At 43.0% G+C, this 27880-nt stretch overlaps 1 protein-coding gene across 2 annotated transcripts; it reads right to left on the reverse strand.

The window, feature by feature from the left end:
- Positions 1-719: 719 nt before the first annotated feature.
- Positions 720-18735, reverse strand: LOC136486834 (putative disease resistance protein At3g14460). Of its 2 annotated transcripts, XM_066483871.1 has the most exons (6): positions 18135-18244; positions 11515-11591; positions 10141-11247; positions 2627-5803; positions 2331-2449; positions 720-1261 (listed from the first exon to the last, which is right to left on the reverse strand). In XM_066483871.1, the coding sequence occupies exons 2-6, from the start codon at positions 11527-11529 to the stop codon at positions 853-855; spliced, it is 4827 nt and encodes a 1608-aa protein (XP_066339968.1). In that variant the 5' UTR covers positions 11530-11591; positions 18135-18244; the 3' UTR covers positions 720-852. The 2 variants fall into 2 exon arrangements, with proteins under 2 accessions (XP_066339968.1, XP_066339967.1); XM_066483870.1 differs by lacking the exon at positions 11515-11591 and having other exon boundaries at positions 18135-18735.
- Positions 18736-27880: the final 9145 nt, after the last annotated feature.

Raw genomic sequence — 27880 nt, forward strand, 5'->3', positions numbered from 1 at the left:
GCGAAACGAATTTTTTAAGCCTAATTAGCCCATGATTTGACAATGTGGTGCTACAGTAGCGTATGCTAATGATAGATTAATTAGGCTTAATAAATTCGTCTCGCGGATTATCGAGGACTTGTATAATTTATTTTATTATTACTGTCTAAACACTCGATGTGACACCCGATGTGACACTCCTAAACTTTAGCCCCAGATTTAAACACCCCTCAGCCCCTTTTGGCAGAGATTCCGGCAGCTCCGGCCCCACTGCAAATTTTCACTGTAGCGTTACTGTTTACTAAAGCTGATTTCCTCTCTTTTTCCTCTCCCTCTCACGGAGCTAATAAGAGCTAGTGAAGCTAAAAATTTTGACTCCAACAGCTCCTCGTGTGTCCGTGAGAGAGGAGGAGATGAGAGAGAAAAACGGATTTGTCAACACAGTTGTGACGGTAAGAGCCGGATCTAGGGGAATCCATACCGAACGGGCCATATGTTTCTCCTCTGGATCAATCCACTTGGCCATGTTCCCCCTAAAACACACAGCCTAGCCAAGCTCCTGACGATGCGATTCAGAGACGTGGTGATAACTTAAAAATTTATGAACTCAAAAATAAAAAATTCAAGTTTATGGACCTAACTGAAACCCTCATATAAGTTAATGGACCTCCGGCATATTAAACTCCCCCCAAAAAATGAAAATTGATAGCAAACATGTTACATGTATTTTCCAGAGGTCGTTTTGTGTCAAATTCTCACCATCTTTTATAGTAGCAATTAAAAGTTTCCTTGATAAAGATATCACATATGAGACACTCTTTTGAGTGTTTCTATTAAATAAAAGATCAGGTTTATATGACTAATAATTGGTGGCTAGGTAATAGGCATGCTTTTTGCTCTAATCTCCATGCCTTCAATGATGAGCCCTTTCTTGGCATAGGTGTTCGTTTTCTCAGACAAGTGCACTTTTACCGTGCTAGTATCATCACGCAGGCTGAACTCACCGAGCCTGAGCTCCATCCATCCTTCAGAGCGCGTAACCGGGTAAGCCACGCGATCCACGCGCACAGCGTCTTGGTCCACAAAGGAAACAATGGCACCAAACGTCGGTACACCATCGACTAGGACGCATGACTCGCCCCATCTGAGGCCATCGTGCTCATCTGCCAGCTTGTAAACAAGGTATACATCGTAGCTAGTATTTGTGGGGAGGGCCCCTTGAGGGAGACTGCCCTCAATGTCAAGCCACCAGACTTCTAAGAGTTCCATCGATGATTCAAACCTGTAATGTGCAAACCAAACAAGCAAAGTCATGCGTCTATATCTAATAACAGGAAAGAGTACAGAAAACACTTTAAACAATTTATACTGTTGCTATTGGTATGAAAAACATTAAATCTAAGAAGACATATTCCTGTAATAGATATATGTGATATGGCATCAATTAATAGTATTGTGGGGAGTGGGGACTGTTGACATGTCAATAATTTAATTTATTTCCATGAGTGTCGAGTCCATTTATATTACTTTGGTTTAATTGCGAAAGCAGGTTATTACTATTGCAACAAAAGAATATATATTTTCAATGACGAGCTGCTGCTATTTCAACTGTCTAAAGCTGCTGCGATAGATTCATTATTTTCATTGCGGTTTATATTTGTGTTAGCTCATTTATCAGTGGTAATAAACATTATATAGCAACTAGTGATTTATTGTTGCATTATACAAGTAACTACTACTCCCCCCCCCTTCAAATTTCAAATTGTAAGTCATTCCAACTTTCTTGTAGAGTCAAAGCATCTCAAGTTTGACCAAAATTATAAAGAGAATTACAAAGACTTATGACATCAAATAGGTATTAATATGAAAACATAATTAATGAAGAATCTAATGATATTTAGTTGATATCATAAATGCAATTTTGATATCATAAATGCAATTATTTTATTATATAAATTTTGGTCAAACTTGAGATGTTTTGACTCTCCAAAAAAGTTAAAATGACTTATCATTTGGGATGGAGTGAGTGCCAACACTCTGAACTATGCCATGTTTTCTAGTTACTTCCCTGGAAATAGAAAATAGATTTGGCATGGTGGTAAAAATGAAAAGTGTGGCACCACTAGTGATTTGATATTGCATTATACCTGTGATGTCTGGCAATGAACTTTTAGAGGTACCACATTTTTTACATAGCGCAACAATTCTTCTTGCAAAATCTGATCCTGATTTCCTAGTATTTGTTCATTTTTCAGGCTAAGTTTTCTTTCTTTAAAACTTTATGCTTAACATTTTGAACAATATAACCTAATTTACAAATTATTCAGGCCATTAATTTCTCAAAATCAAACCTTGAGTGAGGATGAGAATGCATCCTCCAATATCTGTCATCCCATCCCCAAAGGATGTGTAATGATCTTGCTGGTAAGATGTAGCTGTTGCTCTGACCATGACTCTCCAGCCAGAAACCCTAAAAAAAGCATGTGTTGTTTGTTTCAACGCAAAGTAGAGGAATGTAGCCAATTAATAATACCTATGCATGCCTTGGTTAGAAAATAAGAATAAAGTGAGCGAAAAGTCATCATAAACTTGTTTGTCGTCGGGAACATTAAATTCGTGGAGATACAATGCAATGCATGGAACATACCTGTCGTTTGATTCCCGCAAACATAGCTTTGTTGACCCCTGATTCACTCCACCCATGTAGTTCATCATTACAGTCAATGAATAGATCTTGCAGACTACAAAGCTGAGGCAAGGATTTAAGGCTCTTGCATCCTTCAATTGTGATCTTCACGAGTGACTTGAGATCACCCATCCACCCTGGCAATGCTGCCAGTCTATCACAACAGCTCAAAGTGAGGGACCGAAGGAAAGAGAGGCGCCTCATTCCCCCCGGTAAGAACTCCAGGGGACAGCTCACAACCATCAAGCTGTGAAGGCATGTCAGGTCCCCCAACCATTCAGGCAGGTGTTTCAGGCCATGACATTTACTTACCGTCAAGGACTGGAGGGAGGAAAGGCTCTGAATGCTCTCTGGTAAAGCTTCCATCCCATGGCAGCTAATGATCGCCAAGTTCTGTATCCCGGGGAGATGGTGAAGCAATTTCCAGTTACTGGGAGGAACTTTGCATGACAACACTTGTAGCATTGTAGCAAGCTCGCCACCTCCACTGTTTCTGTTTTTGTCATAGGATGACGCTATTACCGGATCGCTATTATTTATGTCCCACTCCTCCGCTCTTGGGAGGCCAGGCTTCAGCTTCAACTGGGGGCAGTTCCAAATCGTCAGCTTTACCAGCTTAGGGAACATGAACTCCTCCCTGTCCCTGCCACAGTGACCAGTACTTGTACTACCTGACACCGTAATAACCCACTCCTCAAGGTTCGGCATATCATTCAGAACAAACTTTGTCAACCTTGGGAAGAACAACACAGATGATGATGAACGGTCACTCCCGCCGCACAAGTCCCTGTCATCTATCCTTGTGATCTTAGGCATCCCTTTCAACCGAAGCTCCTGCAGCCCTGGCAGCTGTCCTAGTGGTGGCAGGCGGTCGCACATAGGCAGGTCCTCCATGTTGATCCGTATGAGGTTGCCAAGAAAGGAGGTCACTTTGTCAATCCAGCCATCAAGTGCACAGCTTGCAAAACCTGTTACAAGAAAATGGGGTGATGCTCCACTGTTTACAATAGGTTGCTGTAGGAACCAATCTGGCCATGATTTGGCGAGGCTAGACCTTGTGTAATGCGCAACTGTCTCAACTTGTTCCAGCAAGCTTCTTGTATCTTCAATGCCTGAAACCTCTAGATTAATTAAACACTGCATGTTATTGCCTTTGGCTAGCAATGTGTCAATCAAACCGCAGCAATCACTTGTCCCCAGATCCCTGAGAGTGATGAGGGAAGCATTAAACTTCCATCCATCACTAGGAAGATGTGGAGAACTGCTGCTGGAGCCATTGACATGCAATTCGGTAGTGTAGCCAAAGGGACACCGCAAGCCCATGTACTCTGCCAATGACTGCATAGCCTCATCCTTCTCAAGAAGCTGTTGCGATGCTCTACTACTTGCTCTTACTTCCCAGTCTATGCTTCTTGGAGGACATGGACTCATTGTTAACCGAGGGCAGTGGTATATGTTAAGCTCCTGAAGCGAGGGGAACATGAACAACCCTTCCGGTTTGTGCTGGTGCTGGCTACTAGCTGATGCCATTAACATGGTAGTGCACCATTCTTCCAGGTTCTCCATGTATTCCAAAGTGAAACTTTGCAAGTTCATGAGTACTCCGGTGTCATCACCTAATTCTCTGCCTAGTCTCCTGATTTTGGGCATCCGGCATAGGTGCAGCTTCTTGAGATTTGCAAGCTGCCCGAGCTGTGGCAAACTGTTGCACATTGGAAAATGCATCAACCCGAGTTCGTCGAGCTGACCCCGGCGGAAGGAACTGATATCTACGTTCCATTTAGGGAACCTTTTGCCCATGTAACCCTGTACCCTAAACTTTTGAAGATCTTCAGGTGGCTCAAGCACCTGAAGCAGTGCCTCATCCTCAACGAATCGGCCAACATTCAATGTCCACATCAGTCCCAAACTACGTAATCCAGATCTGGCCGGCATCTTTAGTGCTTCGGCCTCCTCAACTGCTCGCACATTCTCGAGGCGGTACAGTTCCAGCTCAGAGAACTTCTCCTGCTCCAGCTGGGTAATGTTGCTTCGGATGCTGCCAACCTGCGCTTCAATGACAAATGCAGGTAACGACTGCAGGCCAGCACCCAGCCTATGTTGCAGAATGGGTTTCCTCACCGATTCTGCACAACCATCCAGCAAAATGAACCTGATGCTTTTCATTTGGCCCAGCCTCTCTGGTAAATTTCCCAATTGACTACAGTCAGAAAGATTCAGTGTATGGAGATGTTCAAGGTCACAAAATTCTTCAGGCAGACCTACAAGTTTCGGACAAGATGACATATCTATGTAGTTCAAACCCACAAGTTTGTTAAGACCATCAACAGGTATGTTTAATTCAGAACAGCTTGAGATGTCGAGGTATCGGAGACCAGTAAGTCTAACGAAAGAATCTGGTAGCTTGGTGAGTTTCAGACAGCCTGATAGATCCAATTGTTTTAACTTCTTCAGCTTACCAAGAGATTCTGGTAACTTGCAAAGACAGGAGCAGCCTGACAAATTGAGCTTCTCCAAATCCTTGAGTCCGGCAAGATCATCAGGTAATGAACATAGTTGACAGCAGTTCTTTAGTGACAAAAAACACAGGCACTTGAGTTGGCAAAATGAGCTGGGCAATGCCTGCAGATTCTTACAGTCTGATATGTCAAGATGCATCAACTGACCCAATTTGGAGACTGAGTCTGGTAGTCCGGAAATGCTACTGCCATGTAGATTGAGATACTGTAGTTTAGACAGAGTGCCGATGGCTTTGGGGAGCTCTTTGAATTGTATTCCTGAAGCGTTAAGGTACCTCAGCTGCATCAGTTTTCCAATAGAGGAAGGAAGCTTCTCAATATGATGCCCACTAATATCCAGGACCCGCAGGCGTTTGGCGAATGAGGATTTGCACCATTTGAACTTCAGTGTAGGACAATCTTTAATATGCAGAGCCCTTAACCCAGCAAGCTTATTATTCTTATGCAAGTTCTCCTTCACACAAGCCAAAACCATGGCATAGCGAGGTGAATCACGTGTACATAACATATTCTCCTCATTGAAAATTTCTAATTCATCATCACAAACTAACTTAGCAAGGTCGTGTACCAAGTCATGCATCTTAAGTTTGGCTGGAGCTCCAGAACTCCTTATCGTCACCTGAAAAAGTAACTCAAGAGCTTAATGGAATCACTGGCTTGTAATTTTTTTATGAAGCATGTTTTTTTATTTGAAACAAGATAATTACATCGAGTTGATACAAATATCTTTAGTTCACTCCCGAGCTCGACATATTGAGATGCACATAGCCTACTATAATGTATCATGTAATACAATAGAACAGATGAAGTAAGTAGTATGAATTTATACTCAATCAATATGCAATCATAAACTGCCTGATGGATCCCTAAAGAGCACATAATGTTGGGCTGCATATGTAAAAAAAAGGCCTATGAGCCGATATGTCATGTATGCTAAAATGTATATGTGATTCACGAGAAGCAATGAAGATAAGGCTAGATGGGAGTAAATGCACACTATATTATTGTTGAGGATTGCAAGCTAAAAGGCTTTCTTTTGAGGAAAGAGATTAATGAAAATTTTCCTTTTTTGTCCCCTGTTTGTTTTGTGTGTTGCACTACATGTACATTAACTAATCTTGCAATTGTTGTTATTCTACTCTGTAGGTTCTCGTATGTACCACAACCCCATACTTCTGAACGTCATAAATGAAGTCCTTCATGACATACTCAAAGATTGGGGGCATTGAGAAGGTGTCGACCATGACTCTCAAGGATTGTAGCTGAGAGAAAGTTGCGTGCGTGGTGACTCCAGCTTGCTTACCTTCCCTCAATTTAAATATGCAAGAGCTGTTGATGTGTGTGCTTTGCCGTGGCAGGGGCATCACCCAGGCATCCCCGCCCTTCCCGAGGTAGTTAGCCGGCGGAGCTCGAAGCGGCGGCGGCGGCGCGTGGAGGCGTGTTTCCGGTCCCCATCCCCGCACGTCATCCTTGGCGGTGCGAGTTCGCGGAGCGGAGGTAAACCGAGCGCTCCTGCGACTCCTTGGCGGCCGACACGGACCCATGGCCAACATTGATGCGGCGGTGGGAGAAGAGGGAAAGAGCATTGCGGAACAGGGGAGAGAGGAGGCTTTGGCAAAAGGCTGAGTTTATCTTATCCATCATACCCATTGGGTTCGATGATTAGGGATAATTGATAATTTAGGGGTATGGGTAGAGATAATTTAGGGGAATGGGTTGGGTGACCATACAGACGTTTTTTTTTTAGGGAGATACAGACGGATATTAGTGTTCCACAGGCCCCGTTTGGCTGCCCTTAAAACTGGCCTGACTTCTTTTTTTTATCTGGAACAGTGTTTTTCTCTCACGACCTTTCATCCAGGACAGTGTTTTTCATCCAATTTCATCCAACTTTCCTCCAGCCGAACGGCTGTGTATTTCATATTTTTTTCTGATCTTAGAACCAAATAAGGATGATGTCGAATATTGATATCTATCTCGTAACATATCATAAATCTGATTTTGAGTATTCGGATTTGGATATAGTATGGATATTAAATATTTGGATTCATGTGTGGACTATCTATATAGGGCTTCAACAATGGATCGGAACATACACATCTCGTCTTCATCCCCTAGGTATGGGTATAGCTGAATGCATTACTTCCCCATTGGCATCACTACTTCTATGCCATGATTAGTGAAATCCATGGTCGTAGATAGATTTGGTCAAGGTTCTAGGGTGGACTTTGGTGCAACAGATGGTGTTGGGGCTCGTGCAAGCAATACTATTCAAAGTGAAGGCGATGCAACTATCTTTCATATATTTGACAAATACTTGTCTTTTGAACCTGCTTCCCCACCTAATTATGTGACCATAGAGTTAGATGTCTAATTGGAAGAGGAAATGTTGGCAAGAACAACAAAACTGGACATCATCAATTGGTGGAATGTTGCAGGGATGAAGTATCCTTGTTTAAGAAATGTTGCTTGAGAAATTGTGGCAATTCCTGTAACACTATTAGCATTCCAGTATGTTTTTAGCACTAGTATATGAAATCTTACCCACAAGGCTTCACGGGTGTGGGTACGAGTTAGAGTTCGGGGCACAGTCATGCGCAGGTAAATGCTTTGACTACACCTTTGAATGCATCTAGTCCCCAATTTAGTGATTTGGGGTTCTAGTGATTTATGAACTCAAGTTTGTAACCAGCGTGTGTTTCGTAGCAGTATTCACATTTAAGTAAGCCAAAAATTGAATGGGAACAAGTGTCTTCCCCCGAAGACATGGTTTGATGTTTGGAGTATGGTACAAAGGATATTTGTGAAGACTAAGAACATAATATAGCGAATGTAAGCTTGGTGCTTAGAGATGTTCGCTGTATTCGTGACTTGGTCGAAGGCACTGGATAATAGGATTGAAGAAAGTGGTTGTGCACAGGGGCTTTGTGTGCTGTTCTGTCAACTTCATGGTCTGTCCGGCCACATATGCCGTTGGACAGCGGGCCAGAGTGAGGAGTGCTTGCTCCGGTGTTAGGCTTGGACGCTACACACGAACTGAAGTGCAAGTATTCAGAGCCATGGCCCACTTGGTGGCTCCTGGCGGTCGAACCGTAGAGGCTAATGGTTGGACTGGCATTGGACTGAAGAGCGTGGGAAAGGTTGCGGTTCAATAGGAGGAGAAGCACATGTTTTGTTGGTGGCCCATTAGATTGGGCCAAACTTTACCAGTGGAGTGGTTTTTGGCTCGCGTGTGACCGTGGCGTGGGCCGGTTGGAGCGTGGGTCTTAGGCCCAGTTGCATGTGGTCATTTGCACTTTATGGCAACTAGTTGTTAGGCTCAACCGGTCCAATCGCAGGAGGGCTAGTTGGACTGCCAGGTACAAAGAAGTGGTTGTTGAGGGTGTAACAGCGAGTTGGGCATCCCCCTTTACATATAGAGGGGTGGCAGGCCATTTTAGTGGTTGAACACCTTGGGGACTCTGTGTCTTGCCTTTGTGGAGTGTTCTAACCCTCCAACTCACTTGTGCTTAGTGGAGATTGCAGAGCATTTCCTAATGCATTGCATTGCATGCAAGATGGTGGTGCTTATTATTCTTGGAGGTTGCCACCTTCTAGATGGGTTGAAGGCTTGTGGACTTCGTGTAGCACGCACGGAGATTGTGTGGTGCTCTAGATGATATCGTATTGTGAGGGCTGTTGTGCTCGCCCCGTGGGAGATCATGAAGAGCACTCTAGTAGAAGTGAGGTGCGAAGAGCGCCGAGTGGTCCGTCAGATCAAGTGCTAGAGCTCACGTTGGAGCACACCTCTGGTAGTGAGTGCGAGCTTGCGGCTTGCTACTAGCAAGAGGATCAGCATCAACTTTGGGCTTACCTCAACAGGGATTAAGTGATTGGCAAACCACCAAACCTTGGGATAAAAATCATCGTGTCAACATAGTCTTTCTTGTTGGTTTGCCATTTCCTAACACTAGCTCATGATACTTGTTCATACTTGTGCTAGTGTTGTTGCTCTTGTAGCTAGTTGGCTTGTGTAGCAACTAGTTGCTCTCTTATTTAGCTTGTGTAGCTTAGCTAGTAGTGCTAGTGTAGGTAAAATCCATTAAATCCTCTTCAATCAAAAATGGAAAAATTATGATTGTCGGAACATATGCAAGTATTCACAAGTACTTCAAATATATAATTATAATCAATAGGGGGTAGGTAAAACCCATCCTAGCTGTTTCCCACAAAAAATATATGCAAGTATTCAAATGTACTGATTTCGGGGGGTTTAACAAAACATGGATGATTGGGAACTTATGCCACGCTTTGGAGATGCTACAATGGAGGTCTTTGCTAGCCTTGGATGTATGTTTAGCAATAGATTATGCTAATGACTTTAGATCTCTAGTGGCAAGTTATTATGGGTAAAGCATCATATAGAAGGTAGAGCTTGGGTTATTTCGATTCCATCATCTAAAATTGTATATTGGCAGTGGACAATATTTTCATACAATTGGGTTGGTCAAAAACTCAAACCAATTTCATAAATTATTTGTTGCAAATAATTAAACTAGAGATGCATGGTTTGTATTCAGAATAACATAAAAACTCAAATCAGAATATTAAAGAGCTCTGATCCAGAAATCAACCCACAAAGCAATTCACAATGAAGACAAGAAAACACCATTTTCTGCACTGACGAAAGACACTAATTTTAACTGTTCAATCATAATAAATACAAAGGAGGGCCTACCAAATGGAGTAAGCAATGTCTCTTTTTAATTCATAGTCTGAATAGTATATTGATGATAATGAAGTGATAGTGAGGGGTAGTTCCTGTATGGGTCGGTCTCTCTTTATATAGAAGTACATGAAAAAATTGAAGTAAAGTACTAGGTACCATTAACTTATGGTTATGTCAACTCTATGGAAGCAAGCATGAAACTATTACATAGAGCTACAAATTTGAGTAAGTGAAAGACAATAACTCACCGAAGATGGCCCTGAATCTTGAAGAAATGACATGTCCAATAATTCGTGAATCGTTTCCTCTGCAAGCCTTTTAGTTGAGCTTTCAATTATACCCTGATTCTTCCATGGGTTTACAATTAGCCCAAGAGCAATCCATTGGTGGCATAATTCTTCACGATCAATCTCACAGCCTTTAGCAAAAATTGCACAGTAGGCAAAGCATAGCCTTAGTCGTGGAGTCATTAAGTGGTATGTCAGCCTGAGGGATCCAAGAACAGTTTTCTCAATAGCATCTTGTCCATAATCTGATGTGGGTGGAAAGATATCTTTTATTAAACTCAATAGTTCTTCTTCGGTTCCTGGTTTCAATCGGGATGCAATAGTCTTCAGAGCGAAAGGTACACCTCTGCACTTTGCTACAATTTCATCCAGTGCAATATCTGGAATGTCACCTTCACGGAAATATGATGAGGATGCAACTTTCTTAGCTAAATCAAAGCTGAGTTTGTCTGACAAAGGTTCCAAGGGGAACATTATTGCTTTTCTCGTATTCAACTGAATAGCTTTGCGTGAAGTAACTAAGATCGAGACATTCCTGCCTAGTATACCCTGCAATCTCTCCAAGGATGAATTCCAAAGATTATCCAATACAATGAGACATCTACTCGTGAGCACCTTTTTGAGATGCTGGTATATGGATTCAAGAATCTCAAGCTTGCAACGTCTATGTTCAATTACTGAGATTATATCTCTGCAAATATCTTTTTCGTCACAATTTTGGCGCAAGTAAACCCAGGCCCTTTGAGGAAATGCCTCCTTGATTCTTTCATCATTGAACACCAATTTTGCTAGTTCTGTCTTGCCAACACCAGCAAGCCCATGAATAATGGTACAGTTATTAATTTCTTGAGCATATGTATTGGAGCTAAGCAGTATATTAATGACAGATTCTTTCTCAACTCTACGACCAACAATCACATCTGATGGCCCTGATATTGTTTCCCCATCAGTGTACTCTGTTTTGGGTTCAGGTATCAACCCAGTCCCAAATTTATTTTGCTTCCTTATTTCATTTAACTTTTTATTCATCCTCTTCATGCGGTTGGCCATGTCAGTACTAAACATTATCTGTTGAAACAATTAATTCATCAATTCCAGATGTCTATTTTGGAGTGAAAGCATTAGACACAACCAAGGGTCAAAAATGTATAGACACAGTACAATATATTTTTGTCAAATATGCATGCCTCAGTGAATATCTAGATTTAACACCAAAGTTGGTCAAAAACAAAGATGACTTTGCCCATGGAGATTTGAGATATAAAACATTAAATATAAATTATATACTTAAAAATGCATGATGAAACATGTTTTTCGGTGTACTATATGCCATACCATTTTAGGGTCCATGTGTGTGTTGTGGAAGAGGGTGGGGAATTGGGGATGATGGTGACCCCACAAGAACCAGCACCCTACAATTTTTCATTAAGATAGTTTTGTATTTGAAAGCCAAAATAGATTCTGTATAATGTGTGAGATATTTGTATAATATATAGAGAGAGAGTATGGAGACTTGGGGCACAACACCGTGTCTCCCTACAGACATATATATACTGTATCCTAACTGCTAGATATACTCTAACATGACCCACAATCATAATAGGAGTATTATCACAAATAGTCGGACTATAGGTGAAGTTGGTATTAAAACATCCCTTATAGTCATATTGGGAGCATTGTATATGGTCAGACTAGAGAAAAAGTCAAAGGCTAACTCCCCATAGTCATAGCAACATCGCATTGCAGCGATGCTATGACTGGAATAGAAATTGACAAGTAGCTCAAGCGGATGACGGGCCTTTTTTACTGAAACAGCAGAGGTTGTTGTGGACATGGTCAAAGCTTTAATAGAGGCAAACAAGTACAAACAATCACTAGCTTTCTACAGATGATTGGTGGCATATGATGATGAGCTGAACGAACAGTGGAGGTAGAAGGGCTACTCAGACATATCAATAATAAGCGGTCACATGTCATCCTTTAGAGACCATAGTCTAGTGTCGAGAGCTACATGACAAGGAGGATAAGCAGTATAGGTGGCACCATCCTAGATAGGCGGCAACCATGAAAATAACTTAACCACGAGTAGTGTCCTTGCTACAAGGAGTACGCACAACGACAACTTCGTCCATCGGACGTTGACAGATCCATAGACATGGAAACGCAACCCCAACCTCCGATCTGGAAAAATAGCAGAAGCATCTCCCTAGTACGGTGAACCATGGAGGGAACCATTTGTCATGGCAGGCAAAGGCACTGTATGGGACATGGCCATTGGCAATGCAGTAGCCACAACACGGTGTAGCAGGGGGCAAGATAGGCGTGTGACATGATGATGCTCTTGGTAGATCAACCCAACAACATGGAGTGGCAAACACCTCATGCTACCACCCCCATACTATCTGCCGTCTCGTGGCGGCAGCGGCAACCTTATGGTTCATGATTGAAACCTAAACTCATGACATCGTACGTAGTATATTGGGTACAATGCGTGGGATATTTGCACTAAACCTCTCGGGTGTTATAGATAGAGTACATAGACTTGGACGGCTAGATTCCTCCCTAGATACATATGGCAGTGGTGATTACAATATCCTGGCTATTAAATATACTACAATAGTACTATTATCATAGAAAATAGTTAAAACTAAAAAATTAACATGTTCTTATATATGGTCAGTTGCTTATGCTTCACTCTAACACATGAACAAGCTACATGATTTATTAGCATAGAAACACATCACAAGTACTTATTTATTCTTTTGTGTGCCAAAGTCTAAATCATAGATAGCATCCTCCAAATATCACCTACAATGTGGTAGTCACTTCATGTTGGTATCTTTTTCAAGTGGTATTTAGATCTCAAAGTCAATTGCAGGTCTCCTATAAGTAATTCAAATTCTTGTACGCACACCTAATAAATATGAGTAAGGAACGTCCTAATGCAAGGTATAAATATACATACAACTAACCCCAAAGGTATCTAGACCCAAGGCCACGACATATTGAAAGTTTCTAATTGCTAGAAGGGGTGAATAGCCTATAAAAATTTTTACAACAACACTTAAGCCAAGAGATTAGACAATTAAGAAGCGAAACGAGTGTTGCGCTAGCCTACTAAAAATGCAAGCCACCTATCCATAATTCTAGTTGCTATGATCTCTATTTCATACAAGGGCTAAGCCACTACTCTCTAAGTTAGTAGGCTCTCAAAGACTAACTAAAGAGCCTCACTAACCAAATTAACAAAACATAAGCTAGCTCTCAAAACTAGTTACACTAAAGAGCTTAGCTACACTAGAATGTAAATACAAGAGGGATAGTGAGGGTTATACCGCCATAGCAAGAGATGATCAATCGATCACAATGAACACCAAATGAATTCCTCGGAGACAAGATGACACAATGATTTTTCACCGAGGTTCACTTGTTTGTCGGCAAGCTAGTCCCTGTTGTGGTGATTCACCCACTTGGAGGTTCACGCGCTAATAGGCATCACACGCCTAACCCACAATCAGGTGCCGCACAACCAACGCAAGATGGGGATCCACAAGCCACGAGCAATCCACTAGAATACATTTTGGCTCTCCGCTGGGAAAAAGTCAAGAACCCCTCACAATCACCACGATCAGAGCCGGAGACAAGCACCTTCCTCCGCTAGACGATCCTCACTGCACCAAGCCGTCTAGGTGGCGGCAACCACCAAAAGTAACAAGCGAAATCCGCAGCGAAACATAATCACCAAGTGTCTCTAGATGTAATCACTCAAAGCAATGCACTTAGATGCTCTCTAATCTCACCAAATGATGAATCAATCAAGCTAGATGAGTGAGAGAGGAATGACTAGGCTCACTAGGATTTATTCTCAATAGAAATGACCAGGAGGGTGAGCTCAAGCCAGCCAAACACCTTAAATAGGTGTCCCCTCGAAATAGAGCCGTTAGGTTACATAAGTGACCGTCGGACTCAGCAGCGTGGGGCCGTCGGACAGTTCGATGTAGGGTCCGACGGTCTGGGTGGCCACTGCCGCAGTGCCACGTGTCCCGTTCAAATCACCTGACCGTTGCGTGCCCAACGGCTCACTGCCATGCGCTGATCTGCATCGTCGGACCCAGCTGTCGGACGCATAGCCAGACCCAGCACAGGGTGAGTCCGACGCGATCCAATAAGGTCGAGAGATGGTTAAAACCATTGGACCAAGGTCTGACACCAACCATCGAATCCAGCTAGCAGTCTGACGCTGCCACGTGTCGTGCCTGCGCAAGCCTCGCTCTCACCAGCGCGAAGGAACAGTGCTTGCATTTGGTACGACGCCACCAGTTGGCGTAGTATGATGCTGCTGCGTCGCACCCCTGCACTTTGGTTAGCCGTCGGACCCAGCCAGCACACGGTCCGACGCCTCCTGAGCCAGGGTTCAACGCGAAACCCTTGCTCTCTATGTCAAGCCATGGGCAAACACTGAGTCCAATAGATAGCCATACTATTATGGGGGAACTCCAATGTTCAATTTTGTTTTCTAAGTGCCACTAGGTGGATGAATTTATTGCATATGCATTATACCTTGTGAGGAGGCCCAAGGTGAACATTTGCTAGTCCTGCTTGTCCGTCAATGGATCGTTGCAGCTAAGGAGCACTAGGAAGCGACCCTAGTACTCGTTGACGAAGCCCGTTTGCCGTAGGTGCCAAAGTTCGCCGAGGGCGATGCTGCATAGATCACGAAAGACAAACCACGATGGTGTCCCGCAGCTGGGCACCAGGTGGGCATACCAGTGGTAGGCGTCCCCATTCTGATGAAATCGAGCGAGCCATACCTTGTGGTGCTCCTCGATCTGCTGAGTAGTGAAGAATTGCTCACAATGATCAAGCCATGGCAGGGAATCACCATACTGTCGTAGTGTGGAAAATCCATCTTGATGTAGCGGGGGACGAGTCCCTCCATCTTCTAGCGCAAACGATCGTCGTCGGGTTTGTTCACCAAGATGAAGCACGTCTTGGGCGAAGGTCCCTTGGGCAGCAGCAGGTTGCCATTGGTGACGACGCCTTTACTGCCGAGGATCCCTTTGCCCCTAGAAGAGGTGATGAGGATGTTGGCAATGGTGGCGTAGAAGGGCCGACGGGAAGCGCCACCGAAGGTGACGTTGCCGCGCTGGTGGCGCTGGACTGCCCCCCCAACTTGGTAAGGCACCCCAAGATGTCAGAGACCTTGTCTGTGACATCAGTCAATCCCATATGGAATGTCTTGACGATGGAGTTGAGCTCGCTGATGCCGAAGGTGATCATCTTGAACTCTTCCTGGGCTTCCTTGCGTAGAGTCTCCTCCTGGGCTACCAGGAGCTGCTTGAGTTGATCGACATTGCCGAAACTCATGGCAGGATCACTGGAAGCTGATACCAAGTTGTCATGTCCTTGGGGAAGTGACCAGATAGGATGGCTGTGGGAGGTCATCGACCATTTGGCTGTTGGTTTTCGGGTGGCTGTGTTGATGGTTAGGTAATAGAGAAAGGAGGTGAGAATTTGATTGTCTGTAATTGCTTGTTTACTTCATCACCATTGATTGTAAAGGGATTACAAGCATAATTCTCTCCTAGACTCTCGCCCGCCTAAGTCAGGCTTTCCAGATTGATCCCCCAAATCTCTCCTGCCTAATTAGCCCCTTTGATGACGTCTATAGCTGTTGCTGACCATAACAATTGTATACATTGTACTTAGTCTAAGGATGCAAGAAATGGACTTAAGTTGGGATAAGGTGAAGATCAAGGAATCAACACCTCAAATGAAGATCAAAGAGCGACATTGCCCTAAGAGAAAAGCAAGAAACTCAAGACACCATAGAAATGAAGAAAATACAATTGGACATGAAGAAATGCTCTTAGAGTAGAATGAAGAAGTGCACTGGAGTTTCCTGTGAGCACGGAAATGCTCAAACAGTTGCACCACAGAATTTCGGTGGGGCCATGTGGCAGTGTTGGAAGCTATGCATAATGTACTTCTAGTGTGACCAGAGTTTAGCACCAGAGATAGAGTACAAAGATGTATGCACTAGAGCCCAGAGAGTATAGGTGCATTCCTGAGAGGTCCTAATTCTTTGGACAACACACTGGATTTGTCTAGTGGGGCACAAGAGAATCCTCTCGAGAAATGAAATTTCCAACGATCGGCAATGACTAGTCCACGTGGCACGACATCAGATTTGTCCAGTGTGGTCACTGAATCTATCAAGTGCTCACTTCTTTTGCACGACATCAGATTTGTCCAGTGTGGTCACTGAATCTATCAAGTGCTCACTTCTTTTGCAATCCAAATACCTGGGCATTTGGAGTGTGTTAGAGCTTGTTGAAGCTATATTTGAGTTGAAGCTCACACAATTGTGCTCTAACCATAAGAGAAGACTAGGTGATTAGCTAAAGAGCTAGGATTAGTACTTAGGCTAGTTGAAGGTCAGTTTAGTGCTTGCTCTAGGTTTAGGCCAAGTGTTCAGTAAGGTTTGCATACCTCCTTGCTATCAGCGCTTGTGCGCACCAAGAGTGGTAAACCATGGGGTTTGTAATCTTGCGAGATCACACCAGCCGTGTTTATGGTGTAGCTGTCGGTGGTGTATGTGGACGAGTGGCTCTTGGCCATTTGGCCAAAAGCTCTCTCCATAGTGAAGATGGCGGGGGAGCAGTCCGATAGAGGCTTCGTGGAGACCCACTTGAGCGTGGGGAAGACTGAGCTATCTGCCGAGTTACCTAACCACGGAGCTTGGCCCTTGCAAGAGGCTTCAACAGGGATTTATGTTAAGTGTGAGCTTTCTGATACCTCAAGAATAATAATGTCACGTGGGTGTTTGAGTTCTCTAACTCATTTATGATTTTGCATTTACTTTTTGTATTCCTTGGTGTGTGCTTATCTTCCTAGTCTAGCTTGCTAGGTTAGTTGATAGGATTAAAAATCTTTTTCATTAGAGATAGCAACACTTAAAAAACGAGTGCACATCTATAAAGAACTTGTGTAGTTTTTTCTAAGTGGTTTTTGGGCTTTAGTTTGTAGGTGACTTAATTCACCCCCTCTTATTAGGCGTCACAATCCCTTTAATATGAAAATAAGATTTTTAGAAATAAATTTCAAAATTAGTCAAACCAGTCTCAAAGATCTTTACAAACAATGCTCATGGTGCACAAGCTCATTATACATTCAATAAACTCAAATTAATTAGGTTTTTAGCTTATATTCAGTCAACAAATAAGCTATCATCAACCTCAGGAACGTAGATGTCATTTTCATCCTCAATATAGAGAACTATGGGCAGTAATCGGGATCACCAAATACCGAAATTCTCTAGACTGCATATTTTTCAGACCATAGCTTACCGAAAATTTCTGAGCAGATTAAATAGACAAATGGTGCCAAATAGGGCCTGGCCCATTCTCATGATAAATATGGCACGTGAGTTTGGGCTATCTCGGACCACTCCAGTGCTAAATCCTAATTAATTATATTCCTTAACACCCACTGCCAAAAATCTACTCACCGTTTGCATCTCAGCGCTATGATCTCTCTGCACCAACCGTCAAAAAAATCACTATGCGCGCGCGGTCATTTTGGGCTGTGCACTCTATCCTCCTTAAAATATATAAGGTATCCCTAGAAATTCTTAAATATATTAGGACTTGTTCGGTTAACTTTTTTATCCGATGGGATTAGAGTTGATTGGGGGAGATTTTGGTTTGTATGGGATAAAATCTCTCCAATCCCCTTCTACACCTATCGGATTGGAGCTAACCGAACAAGCCTTTATCAGGTAAAGCAAATGAAGCATTTGGGTTAGCGATAGATATTAATGGTAGGTAGACATGTCAATTTATCTTTCCGAACTGATCCTTAGATTACTTGTGTACATTTTCAGTATTCGACTATGTAGTGGCGAGCCAAAACATAAAAATCAAATGAATCCAGAACATCTTTCCAGAATATACCTTGTACCACTTTTGAGTGCTCTGCAGCTTTCCTGGCGGCCTGTCGGGTTGGAAGTCATCAAACATATCAGTGATCTCGTAGCCCACCTCCTTGAGGCGTTTCAGCCACAATCGCGCGCTCTCGTCGTTGATAGACCGCTTCTCTGCATCCGCGATGACCACCTCGATGGACTGGAGCGTGATGTTCATGACCTCGAGGTCTTCCTTGAAGCCCTGAATCCTCTTGAGAGGACCATGGACAGAAGCCTGGAGCAGCGCAGGCAGCTTGCTGACAACTTCCTTTATGACGGCCCCGGCCAGCATCTCCCCAACGACAACCATGGCTCATGCTGCAGCCTGAACCTCTCAATATTGTGGGTGGAAACGGTGTCCTTGGGTGAGCGCGCGGCTGAAGGTGGGTGGGCTTTTGCTGTTATAACAGCAAATAGTGAGAAGGAGAAACAAGATTGGAAAAGCTATGGGACTGGATCGATCAACATATGGCCAGCTTCACTGCACGTTGATATCATCTTTTTTTTTCCCTCCAACTTAGCAAAAGGTCACCTATTGTGATGTTGATCGAGGGAGACCACTAGTCACTAGTCAGAAACCAGAAACTTCCATGCTTGAAAAAACGCAGCTGCCTGGATTCTGGACAGGGACTTGAAACCATGAGGAATTTAGCACACAAATAATGCTACTTGCTCTGTTTGTTGATGCAATTGTCCCTTCGAAGGGACCGTGACTGACATAAAAACCAATACAAATTGTATCTAGATGTGCACTAGATTTTTCTAAGTGTTATTATCTCTAACGTCAAAGAGTCTTGTACACTAGATTCCAATCGTATTAACAAACCTAGTAAAACTAGACTAGAAAGGTAAATCACACAACAAGTAATGCAAGTAAATACAGATGCATAATAAGTTAGAAAAACAAACTCCCACTCAATGATACATATCCCAAAGGTATCGGAAAGCTCATGTTTTCTTCTAATCCTCGTTGGAGCCTCTAGTAATGGCCAAGTTCTAGATTAGATAACTCTGTGGATAGCTCACAGGTCTTCCCCATGTGCAAGTGGGTTTCCGTGTGGCCTCTCGCGTCCTAATCCCACCGTATTCACTATGGAGAGCTTTTGGCTGAATCACCGAGGGCCTCTCATCCCTATACAACATTAGCGGTCACACCAAAATACGGTTGGTGTAATTTTGTAAGATTATAAGCCCTGTATATACCACTCTTGGTGCACGCAAGCACCAATAGCTTGGAAACATGCAAACCTCACTAAACATTAGGTCTAGAGCAAGCACAAAGTGGCCTCTAACTATCCTAAGCACTAATCCTGGCTCTTTTACTAGTTGCCTAATTTTTTTTCTTAAGCCCATATGGTGACTAGAGCATAAATAGATGAACCTCAACTCAACTATATAGCTTCCTCAAACTTGAACAAATCTAAAGGGACAGACATGGGGGTATATATACCCCCAACCAACTCAACTAGCCGTTGGATCCTCGGGCTGCATTCATAGTGAGCACCAGAGAAATTTGACATCCTTGCGAGGTCAACTAGTTGTTGTTGATCGTTACCTTTCCTTTCTAGTGATTTCTCGAGTGCTCCACCAGACAGTTGTGCACAGACTTGAGTTATTGGTGCTTTCTCCGCTGCACACACTAGACAAATCCAGTGCTCTGTAATAGCCTATTGGGCCGACACCTAAACTGTAGTGCTCCATGTAGTGTATGCATCGGAGAGCTTCAGTGCTCTCTTATGCTCTCTCCATCGCATAGCTGTGGCAAACCTCCGGTGATCCATTGACCACACCGGAAGTATGCCATGGCTTCTTCCTTCTGTGCCTTAGACTAGCCTCGTCGGGTAACTCCAGTGACCACTGAAACTTTTGATGCATTCTCCGGAGTTTTCTCTTGTGTCCTTCTTATTCAGTTCTTCATGTCCTTTTGTTTGAGCTTCTCTTCTTTGATGTAATAGAAACATCTCTCACTTAGTCATATAATAACTATGTGTGAGATGTATCCATTTGTGAACAATGTGCAGTACTGCTTTGTTAAATCATTTGAATTTTTTAAGCAATGATTATACACCAAAATTATATTGTCATGCAAGTTTGTAGATTTTCCTAACCAGGTTTAGATATTATTACATTTATTCTATGGTAATGCAACAAAATAATTGTGTGTGTGTTTCTTAATTTGCTTTCTTTTTCTTTTCTTTTCTTCCTTTTCTAATTACATATCAATATATCCCTATTCGTTTTTTATCTCTCCACTTCCATTTTCTACATATCCTCTTCACATCACAAACCTATTAAATTGAGTTAGAAACAAATGATTACACACATGATAAATCACTCAATGTTTCTTTATTTATTATTTTATTAAACAACACATGCATATATTTTTTATTGTGACCTACTACAAATCTCAAATGACCAACTGTCCATCGTGTGTTTTGGTATTTCTAGCGACTTTCACCAATGCTAATTTTGGATGTGGTATACTGCACCCTACTGTAAGTGTCAGGTCATAGGTTCACACCCATGGCTGCATGTTTTGCTTATTTTTTTGTAGTGATTAGGCATATATAAAACAAAGCGCCACATTTAATAACATCGGCCGTGAAACATAGACAATGGGATGAAATATGTTGGGAAAACAATGAAAATAAAAATGTATATGTACCCACCCGACCAACATGGACAACAATGTTTAAAAAATCAATAAATTACTTTGTGACGCACACACTCTATCATAGATTGATGATATTTGAAAATTAGCCTTTGTGATATAGAAAATGCCTCTATGACGTAGCAGATATCATCACTAGTTGTGTGAAATTTTTGTGACATGCATTTTTTTGTCACTAAGTAGTTCTCATAAAAAACATCATAAAATGGATAACTTAATGGCGTTCTGACCTATTGTCATGGAATATACATCACAAAATGACACATTTCTTATAGTGTAAGTGATCGGAACGAATGAAAGGGGTGAGAAATCTCCGATCAATAGCCACTTTACCGAGAATAACGGGAGGGGAGGGTTTTCATCTCTATGCCAGTGGGCACCTTGATCCAGCCACCTCTTGTAGTAAAAGACCAGAGATGTCTCTAAAAACCATTTATGTAGTAGTGATTGTGATCATGGATATTAAAATTTTTGTTTCTCTGTAACAAGGGAACTAATAATACAACAGTGCCATAGGAGCGTCTTCCATACTTCACCTTCAGATTTTTTCTTGTAGTAATAACCATGGCCCCAGCCCCATGCATGTGCATGGCCACTAGCATATACAAGAGGGCTCTGGTTCTCCTTTTATCTTTTGGATGGAGAGCTTTCACTATGACAAATTTCATAATCACTGTCGGGTCAGAGCCCCTATCACTTCCGGATTTGGCGCTGGTAGTGAGCAATCAGTAGATGGGGCAGCCTCATCATTGCCAGGTCTAGAACCGACAATGATTAGTAGTAAAAATACGCTGCTCTTTTAACTATAAATTTTGAATCTTATATTGTATATTTGACTCACCAAACGATCTCAAATAAAAAAATTGTTAACTGCAAAATTGTAGATCTCGTCAAGTACTATAACTTTGATCTTGACTTTATCTCTATTCAACATTGCTAATCATTTCAAATCTAATATGAGAATTTACATTTCATATTTGGACTTGTAAACCATCTCAAATCAAAAAGTTGTCAACTACAAAGTTTTAGATCTCTTTAAACTTTACAATTTTAATACAAAGTTTATATTAATCCAAGTTATATGAAAAGTTATGAATTTGTTTTGCGAAATAGGCTATCACTATCGGTTCATGGCTCCAACCAGCACTAATAGACCACGTCTATCACTGTCGGTTGGAGCCACGAATCGATGGTGATACTCCACATATCACTGCTAGTTGTGCTATCTGTAACACCCACGAATCGATGGTGATACCCCACATATCACTGCTAGTTGTGCTATCTATAACACCCTGCGTCCAAAACTGCTTATATGGCCTAGCTCCGCACGTGGAACAGGCCTGCATATGAATAGCACGTCTCTTACACTTTTGTCCTCGCTTCCTGTAAAAAAGGTTAATATGGAGATGTTACGTTTGGAATGACAAGGATTATAAGCTGGCCCTCACCCTCCTAAACATTCAAGGTAGTACTAAACCCAACAATCACAACCACACATGTGCCACATGGGCTAACTTCACAACTATTGCAAGCTACTAACGGGCTAGGGTTTTACACTATCATTGTTGGTTGAAGCCACGAACAGGCAATGATAAACTTATCACTACTAGCTCCGTCATAACTGGCAATGATTACGTGTTTTGGCATAGTGTTTGTTACCCCATTGGGATAGTGCCATTGGTACTTCCAATTTTTTTTGGCTTTTTAATTTAGGGAGATTATTTATAAAATTTAAATTTTGCTATTAAGAATTGTGAACACAAGGTTGACATGTGACCTTATGTGTCGAGTTTGTGATGAGTGATTGTCAAGAGAGGATCGGCTTGGTTGAGTTTGGAGACTAACCATTGCATGAGTGCGTGTGCAACATATCTCTTGGTTGTGTTGGTGTGCAGGTGTGGAGCACAGGGATAGTCGATGGGCATGGAGAAGGTCAAGTAGAGACGTGTTGTGCCAATGGACAAGGAGCGATGAAGGATAGATGTGAGGCTTGGACCGAGGGACCAAGATGGCCGGAAGACTGATCGTGGGTGGCTGACACTTGGGGACATCAACAAGCAAGAGTACATGCGGAGTAGATCATGTTGACCAAGTCAAGACGATGGTTGACCAAGTCAAGTGAAGGCGCTGGAGGACTTGGTGATTGGGCGCTCAAGGACTACAATGACATGTGTCGAGATGGTGGAGGAGGCATAGCAGATACGCTTCTCCAAAGGGGTTTGGTGGTTTGGGCCTCAAAACCACCGGTGGATGGTTTTTGAATTTGGGCATCAAAACCTGGTTGTAGTTTCAACGGGAATGGGAGGAGGCACGTGGCGTCATCGTGAAGCTTGCGTCGAGGCGAAACAAAGTCATGAAGAGCATGTGGCTGTCAGATGCACATATCATAAGTTGGACCATTTTACCCCTTCGTTAGTGGTTCTGCCAAAATATCTAAGGGTATGTTGGGAATGTGTAATATCTCTATAATAAGATAGGAGGCTGCCCCAACCAGCCATCTCTCCAGTCATATCTCCAGTTGTCATTCTCTAGGTTTTCCGGTCTCTAGTTTCCTAGTTCTTTTGCTATTGAGATCCAAAGTCCAAGAGATTGATACTCTGTCTGTGTTTGAGCCTTCTATAAGTTGTCCTTCGTAAGAACCAGACCCGGTTGATCTTCAGAAATAAAGCAATGTTCTCTAAGATTTGAATATGAGTTCTTACTTGTGTTGAATTTGGTTTTTTCTTCCCTTTCTCCCTTCCCTTCTCTGTTTCGATGGATTTTGGGTTCTAGGGGTTTGGGGGTTGTTTTGAGTGCTCAAACTGATGCAAGGACCTTTGGTGAAGCTATCTCCCACGTGGTTTGGGCAGAAACACCACAAGCACGAATATACACTCCTTTTTTATCGCAAAATACTGTGGGGGAGATCCCCACAGTGTGGACTTTTCATTTAATAAGAGTACAAAATACTTACAAAGGGGAATTAGCTAAAAACATCTAGCCAAATACAAAATGATGACCGCAAGTCATCTTTAAATCTAACAGACTGAAGGTAACATTGATTTTTAAAATTTGACAACCAGACAGTTGGGCTTAGCTCATGCTGTTGAAAAACCTTGTCGTTGCGCATCTTCCATAGCTCCCATGCTGCGATCAATGCTGCCTCAGTGAAGAAAGGAATGTTGTGTGTCGTCCTCGCTTGTGTCAATCAGTCCAACAGCTGCAGGGATTCATCCCAAGTTATGTTGATGGTTGCCCAGCATTCCTACGCAAAGGGGTAGCCAAAAAATAGGTGCTCTATGGTCTCCAGCTCTCTATTGTCACACATAACACATATCGGGCTGTCTTGTATATTTAGGCATCTTCGTTGTAGCATGGACTTCGTGTTTAGTTGCTATACAAATATAAGCCAGGCAAAAAACTTGATCCGTGGTGTGCATCTTGACTTCCAAACTATCTTAAAAATTGGATGGGCTTCCATCGTGCTGAAGGCATTTGAGTAAAAGCGACGTGAAGTATATCTGTTACCCCATATAGGTGTCCACTGATCATCGCTATCTTGATCATACGGCAAATCTTGCAGCAGTGCTTGAAGGTTCTCCAACTCATCAAGTGCCTGCTCGGAGAGTGGTAGCATGAAGAGAGTGTCCAAGTCCTCTGCTTGCATAACCTCTAGAATAGAAATACCATCACTCCTGGCAAAGGAGGCCAATCTAGGGTACTTGTGAGCTAGCAGCCCATCTAGCCATAAGTCATCCCAAAAGCACACCGAAGAGCCATCACCCAATTCACACTTGCCAATACCTCTAAAAAGAATGTTGAGACGAAGCACATCTTTCCACCAAAACGAGCCCATTTCCCTTGTTGCATGTGGCACTCAGTTGGTGTAGTATTTGTTCCAAACTAGGCGCACCAATGGAATGTTTGCCTTGTTATAGAACTTGTTTAAGTGCTTCATGAGGAGGGCGTCATTCTGCAGCCAAAGGTTCACAATTTCTAGCCCACCCTTTTCCTTTGGCTTCATTACTATCTGCCAAGCAACAAGATTGCCTCCTTTCTTCTCTGTACTGTTACCACGCCACAAACATTGCTTTCTTGCTTGATCAATGTTCTCAACAACTCCTTTTGGCAGCTTAATAGTGATGAATATACACTCTTGAGAGGAATTTTGAGAAAACCCCATTTCCTTCAATGGGTTTTTAGATCTGCAGAGTTTGGAGTTGTTTTAGGGGTTGGTCCTCTTAGCATATCCTCCCAACTTTGGTAGAAACACTTGTGCAAAGTTTGAGATCAATCCGACTCCGTTTGATCAAGATTTGGCCTTTGGATGGAAGTTTTTCTCGTTGCCTGTGCAAGAACAACTCAGCCGGCTCTTGGAGTGGGTTGAGCTGACTCAAGTCGGCTAAGCTGACTAGGGGAGTAAGCTTAGCCGACTTGGCTCCTCCCTGCCCTGTGAGCTGGCTAGGGAAGTCGGCTAAGCCAACTTGGAGGTCGTGCGGCGGGACGTTTTGCATCGAGTTTTATTGCTCCGTTTTGAGTCTCGTCACTTCCATGGTTTTCCTGTTGTGCCTAGGAACTTTTCTTAGTCCCCAAGTCACCAGTTGGCTTAGCGGATTTTGAGTCGGACTCTTGCTTCATCGTGATTGAAGTTGAGAGCTCTGTTTCGGATTTTGGTGTTGCGTGTTGGTTTTTAGCTGCTGTGATGTCCCGCTGTGTTCTTCTTCACCAAGGACATCCAACCACTAGTTGGCTCGAGGGCATCACTGTTGAGATGTTTGGTGTTTTTGGAGTGTGATTTTTGGGAGAGCATTCATTTCTAAAGAAATTTTGAATTGGCTCTCATTCACTCCTCCTCTAGTTGCCTTTCTTGGTCCTTATGCCCCATCTGGCCATCTCACACTAGGCATAAATGGTTCCACTACTTCTTCTGCCTTAGACCCCACCAACACTGGATGACTATGTGTTCTTGCCCGAGCTCTGCGGTGGCGAGAAGCGAGCGTTTTCTTTATGCCTTGATTTGATCTAAAAATGATAGGGATTGGAGGGGGTTGAAGGGGGTTAAGGTGGATTTTGACTTGTTGGAGATTTATTTTCCCTCAGTCTTCTCTAACCCCCTTGATTTTGTGATCAAATTAAACGAAGAGCTGCAACGCCTGACAATCGAGACGGGACGAAGACCGAACACTTAACGGGCTTGTTGCGCGGACACATCAATTTGGTATGCTTGCGTATGTGCTCCATTGATTCATGGACGCCGACTAAAAGCTAGTGCTCTCTTCTTGCTTGGTGTTCTTGTTTTTCTTTCCTATATATACATGAGGTAGTATGTATGATTGGTACGCTTGCTCCAGTCTACTCTGAAAACCTCAACCACCGGACTGATTCGCTTGTCCGTATCTGTACAGCATCGACGCCGCGGACGAGGACTAGAACTCTAGCAGGAGATGACGTCGCAGCTCTTGCGCGTCTTCTGACCCGGCCGGTCTCGCTCTAATGTGTCACCAACATTAATAACTATTCTTTTCTCTAACTAGAAGATTATCGAAGAAAAATAAGAGAAGCTGAAAAAATAATCATTAATCGAACAAAAATATTTAGCAAAATACCATGTCGGGTGTCCGAGTAGCACGCGAAGCGGGTTCTAATTTACTACTGGATTCGCACGGCACAAGCATCTGAGCCCGTCCGAGATATTTTTGGAATTATAAACGGCGACGTGGCTAGCACGAGGCCATACGTGCTTCCAGGCTCCGCTTCCATTTCCAGTAGGCAGCTGCATCCGAGGACCGGGCCAGCGGAAGGGAGCAGGGCGAGTGTTAGTTGAGACGACGACAACGTACCGTATTTTTTAGGTGTAGATAGACAGATAGATAGAGATGTGTCACCAAAAACAACCGCGAGGCGATTCCCGCATATTTTACATGGCTTCGATGATGAGACTATTTAATATCATAGCACACAGATTAATTATTTTGAACCGATGTGATCTTTTTGCAGAAGAAAAATAAGAGAAGCTGAAAAAATAATCGTTAATCGAACAAAAATATTTAGCAAAATACCATGTCGGGTGTCCGAGTAGCACGCGAAGCGGGTTCTAATTTACTACTGGATTCGCACGGCACAAGCATCTGAGCCCGTCCGAGATATTTTTGGAATTATAAACGGCGACGTGGCTAGCACGAGGCCATACGTGCTTCCAGGCTCCGCTTCCATTTCCAGTAGGCAGCTGCATCCGAGGACCGGGCCAGCGGAAGGGAGCAGGGCGAGTGTTAGTTGAGACGACGACAACGTACCATATTTTTTAGGTGTAGATGGACAGATAGATAGAGATGTGTCACCAAAAACAACCGCGAGGCGATTCCCGCATATTTTACATGGCTTCCATGATGAGACTATTTAATATCATAGCACACAGATTAATTATTTTGAACCGATGTGATCTTTTTGCAGAAGAAAAATAAGAGAAGCTGAAAAAATAATCATTAATCGAACAAAAATATTTAGCAAAATACCATGTCGGGTGTCCGAGTAGCACGCGAAGCGGGTTCTAATTTACTACTGGATTCGCACGGCACAAGCATCTGAGCCCGTCCGAGATATTTTTGGAATTATAAACGGCGACGTGGCTAGCACGAGGCCATACGTGCTTCCAGGCTCCGCTTCCATTTCCAGTAGGCAGCTGCATCCGAGGACCGGGCCAGCGGAAGGGAGCAGGGCGAGTGTTAGTTGAGACGACGACAACGTACCGTATTTTTTAGGTGTAGATGGACAGATAGATGGAGATGTGTCACCAAAAACAACCGCGAGGCGATTCCCGCATATTTTACATGGCTTCGATGATGAGACTATTTAATATCATAGCACACAGATTAATTATTTTGAACCGATGTGATCTTTTTGCAGAAGAAAAATAAGAGAAGCTGAAAAAATAATCGTTAATCGAACAAAAATATTTAGCAAAATACCATGTCGGGTGTCCGAGTAGCACGCGAAGCGGGTTCTAATTTACTACTGGATTCGCACGGCACAAGCATCTGAGCCCGTCCGAGATATTTTTGGAATTATAAACGGCGACGTGGCTAGCA

This window comes from Miscanthus floridulus, chromosome 10, assembly GCF_019320115.1.
Source record: "Miscanthus floridulus cultivar M001 chromosome 10, ASM1932011v1, whole genome shotgun sequence".
NCBI classification, from domain to species: Eukaryota; Viridiplantae; Streptophyta; class Magnoliopsida; order Poales; family Poaceae; genus Miscanthus; species Miscanthus floridulus.

What these genes read in the sequence shown, in the direction of transcription:
- LOC136486834 (XM_066483870.1), bottom strand. Translation starts at nt 18,455, where the DNA reads ATGGTTGTCGTTGGGGAGATGCTGGCCGGGGCCGTCATAAAGGAAGTT. An exon ending in TTGCGGGAATCAAACGACAG is followed by an intron (nt 2,450 to 2,626) that starts GTATGTTCCATG and finishes TGCTTTTTTTAG; the next exon opens with GGTTTCTGGCTGGAGAGTCA. An exon ending in CATTCTCATCCTCACTCAAG is followed by an intron (nt 1,262 to 2,330) that starts GTTTGATTTTGA and finishes TGCACATTACAG; the next exon opens with GTTTGAATCATCGATGGAAC.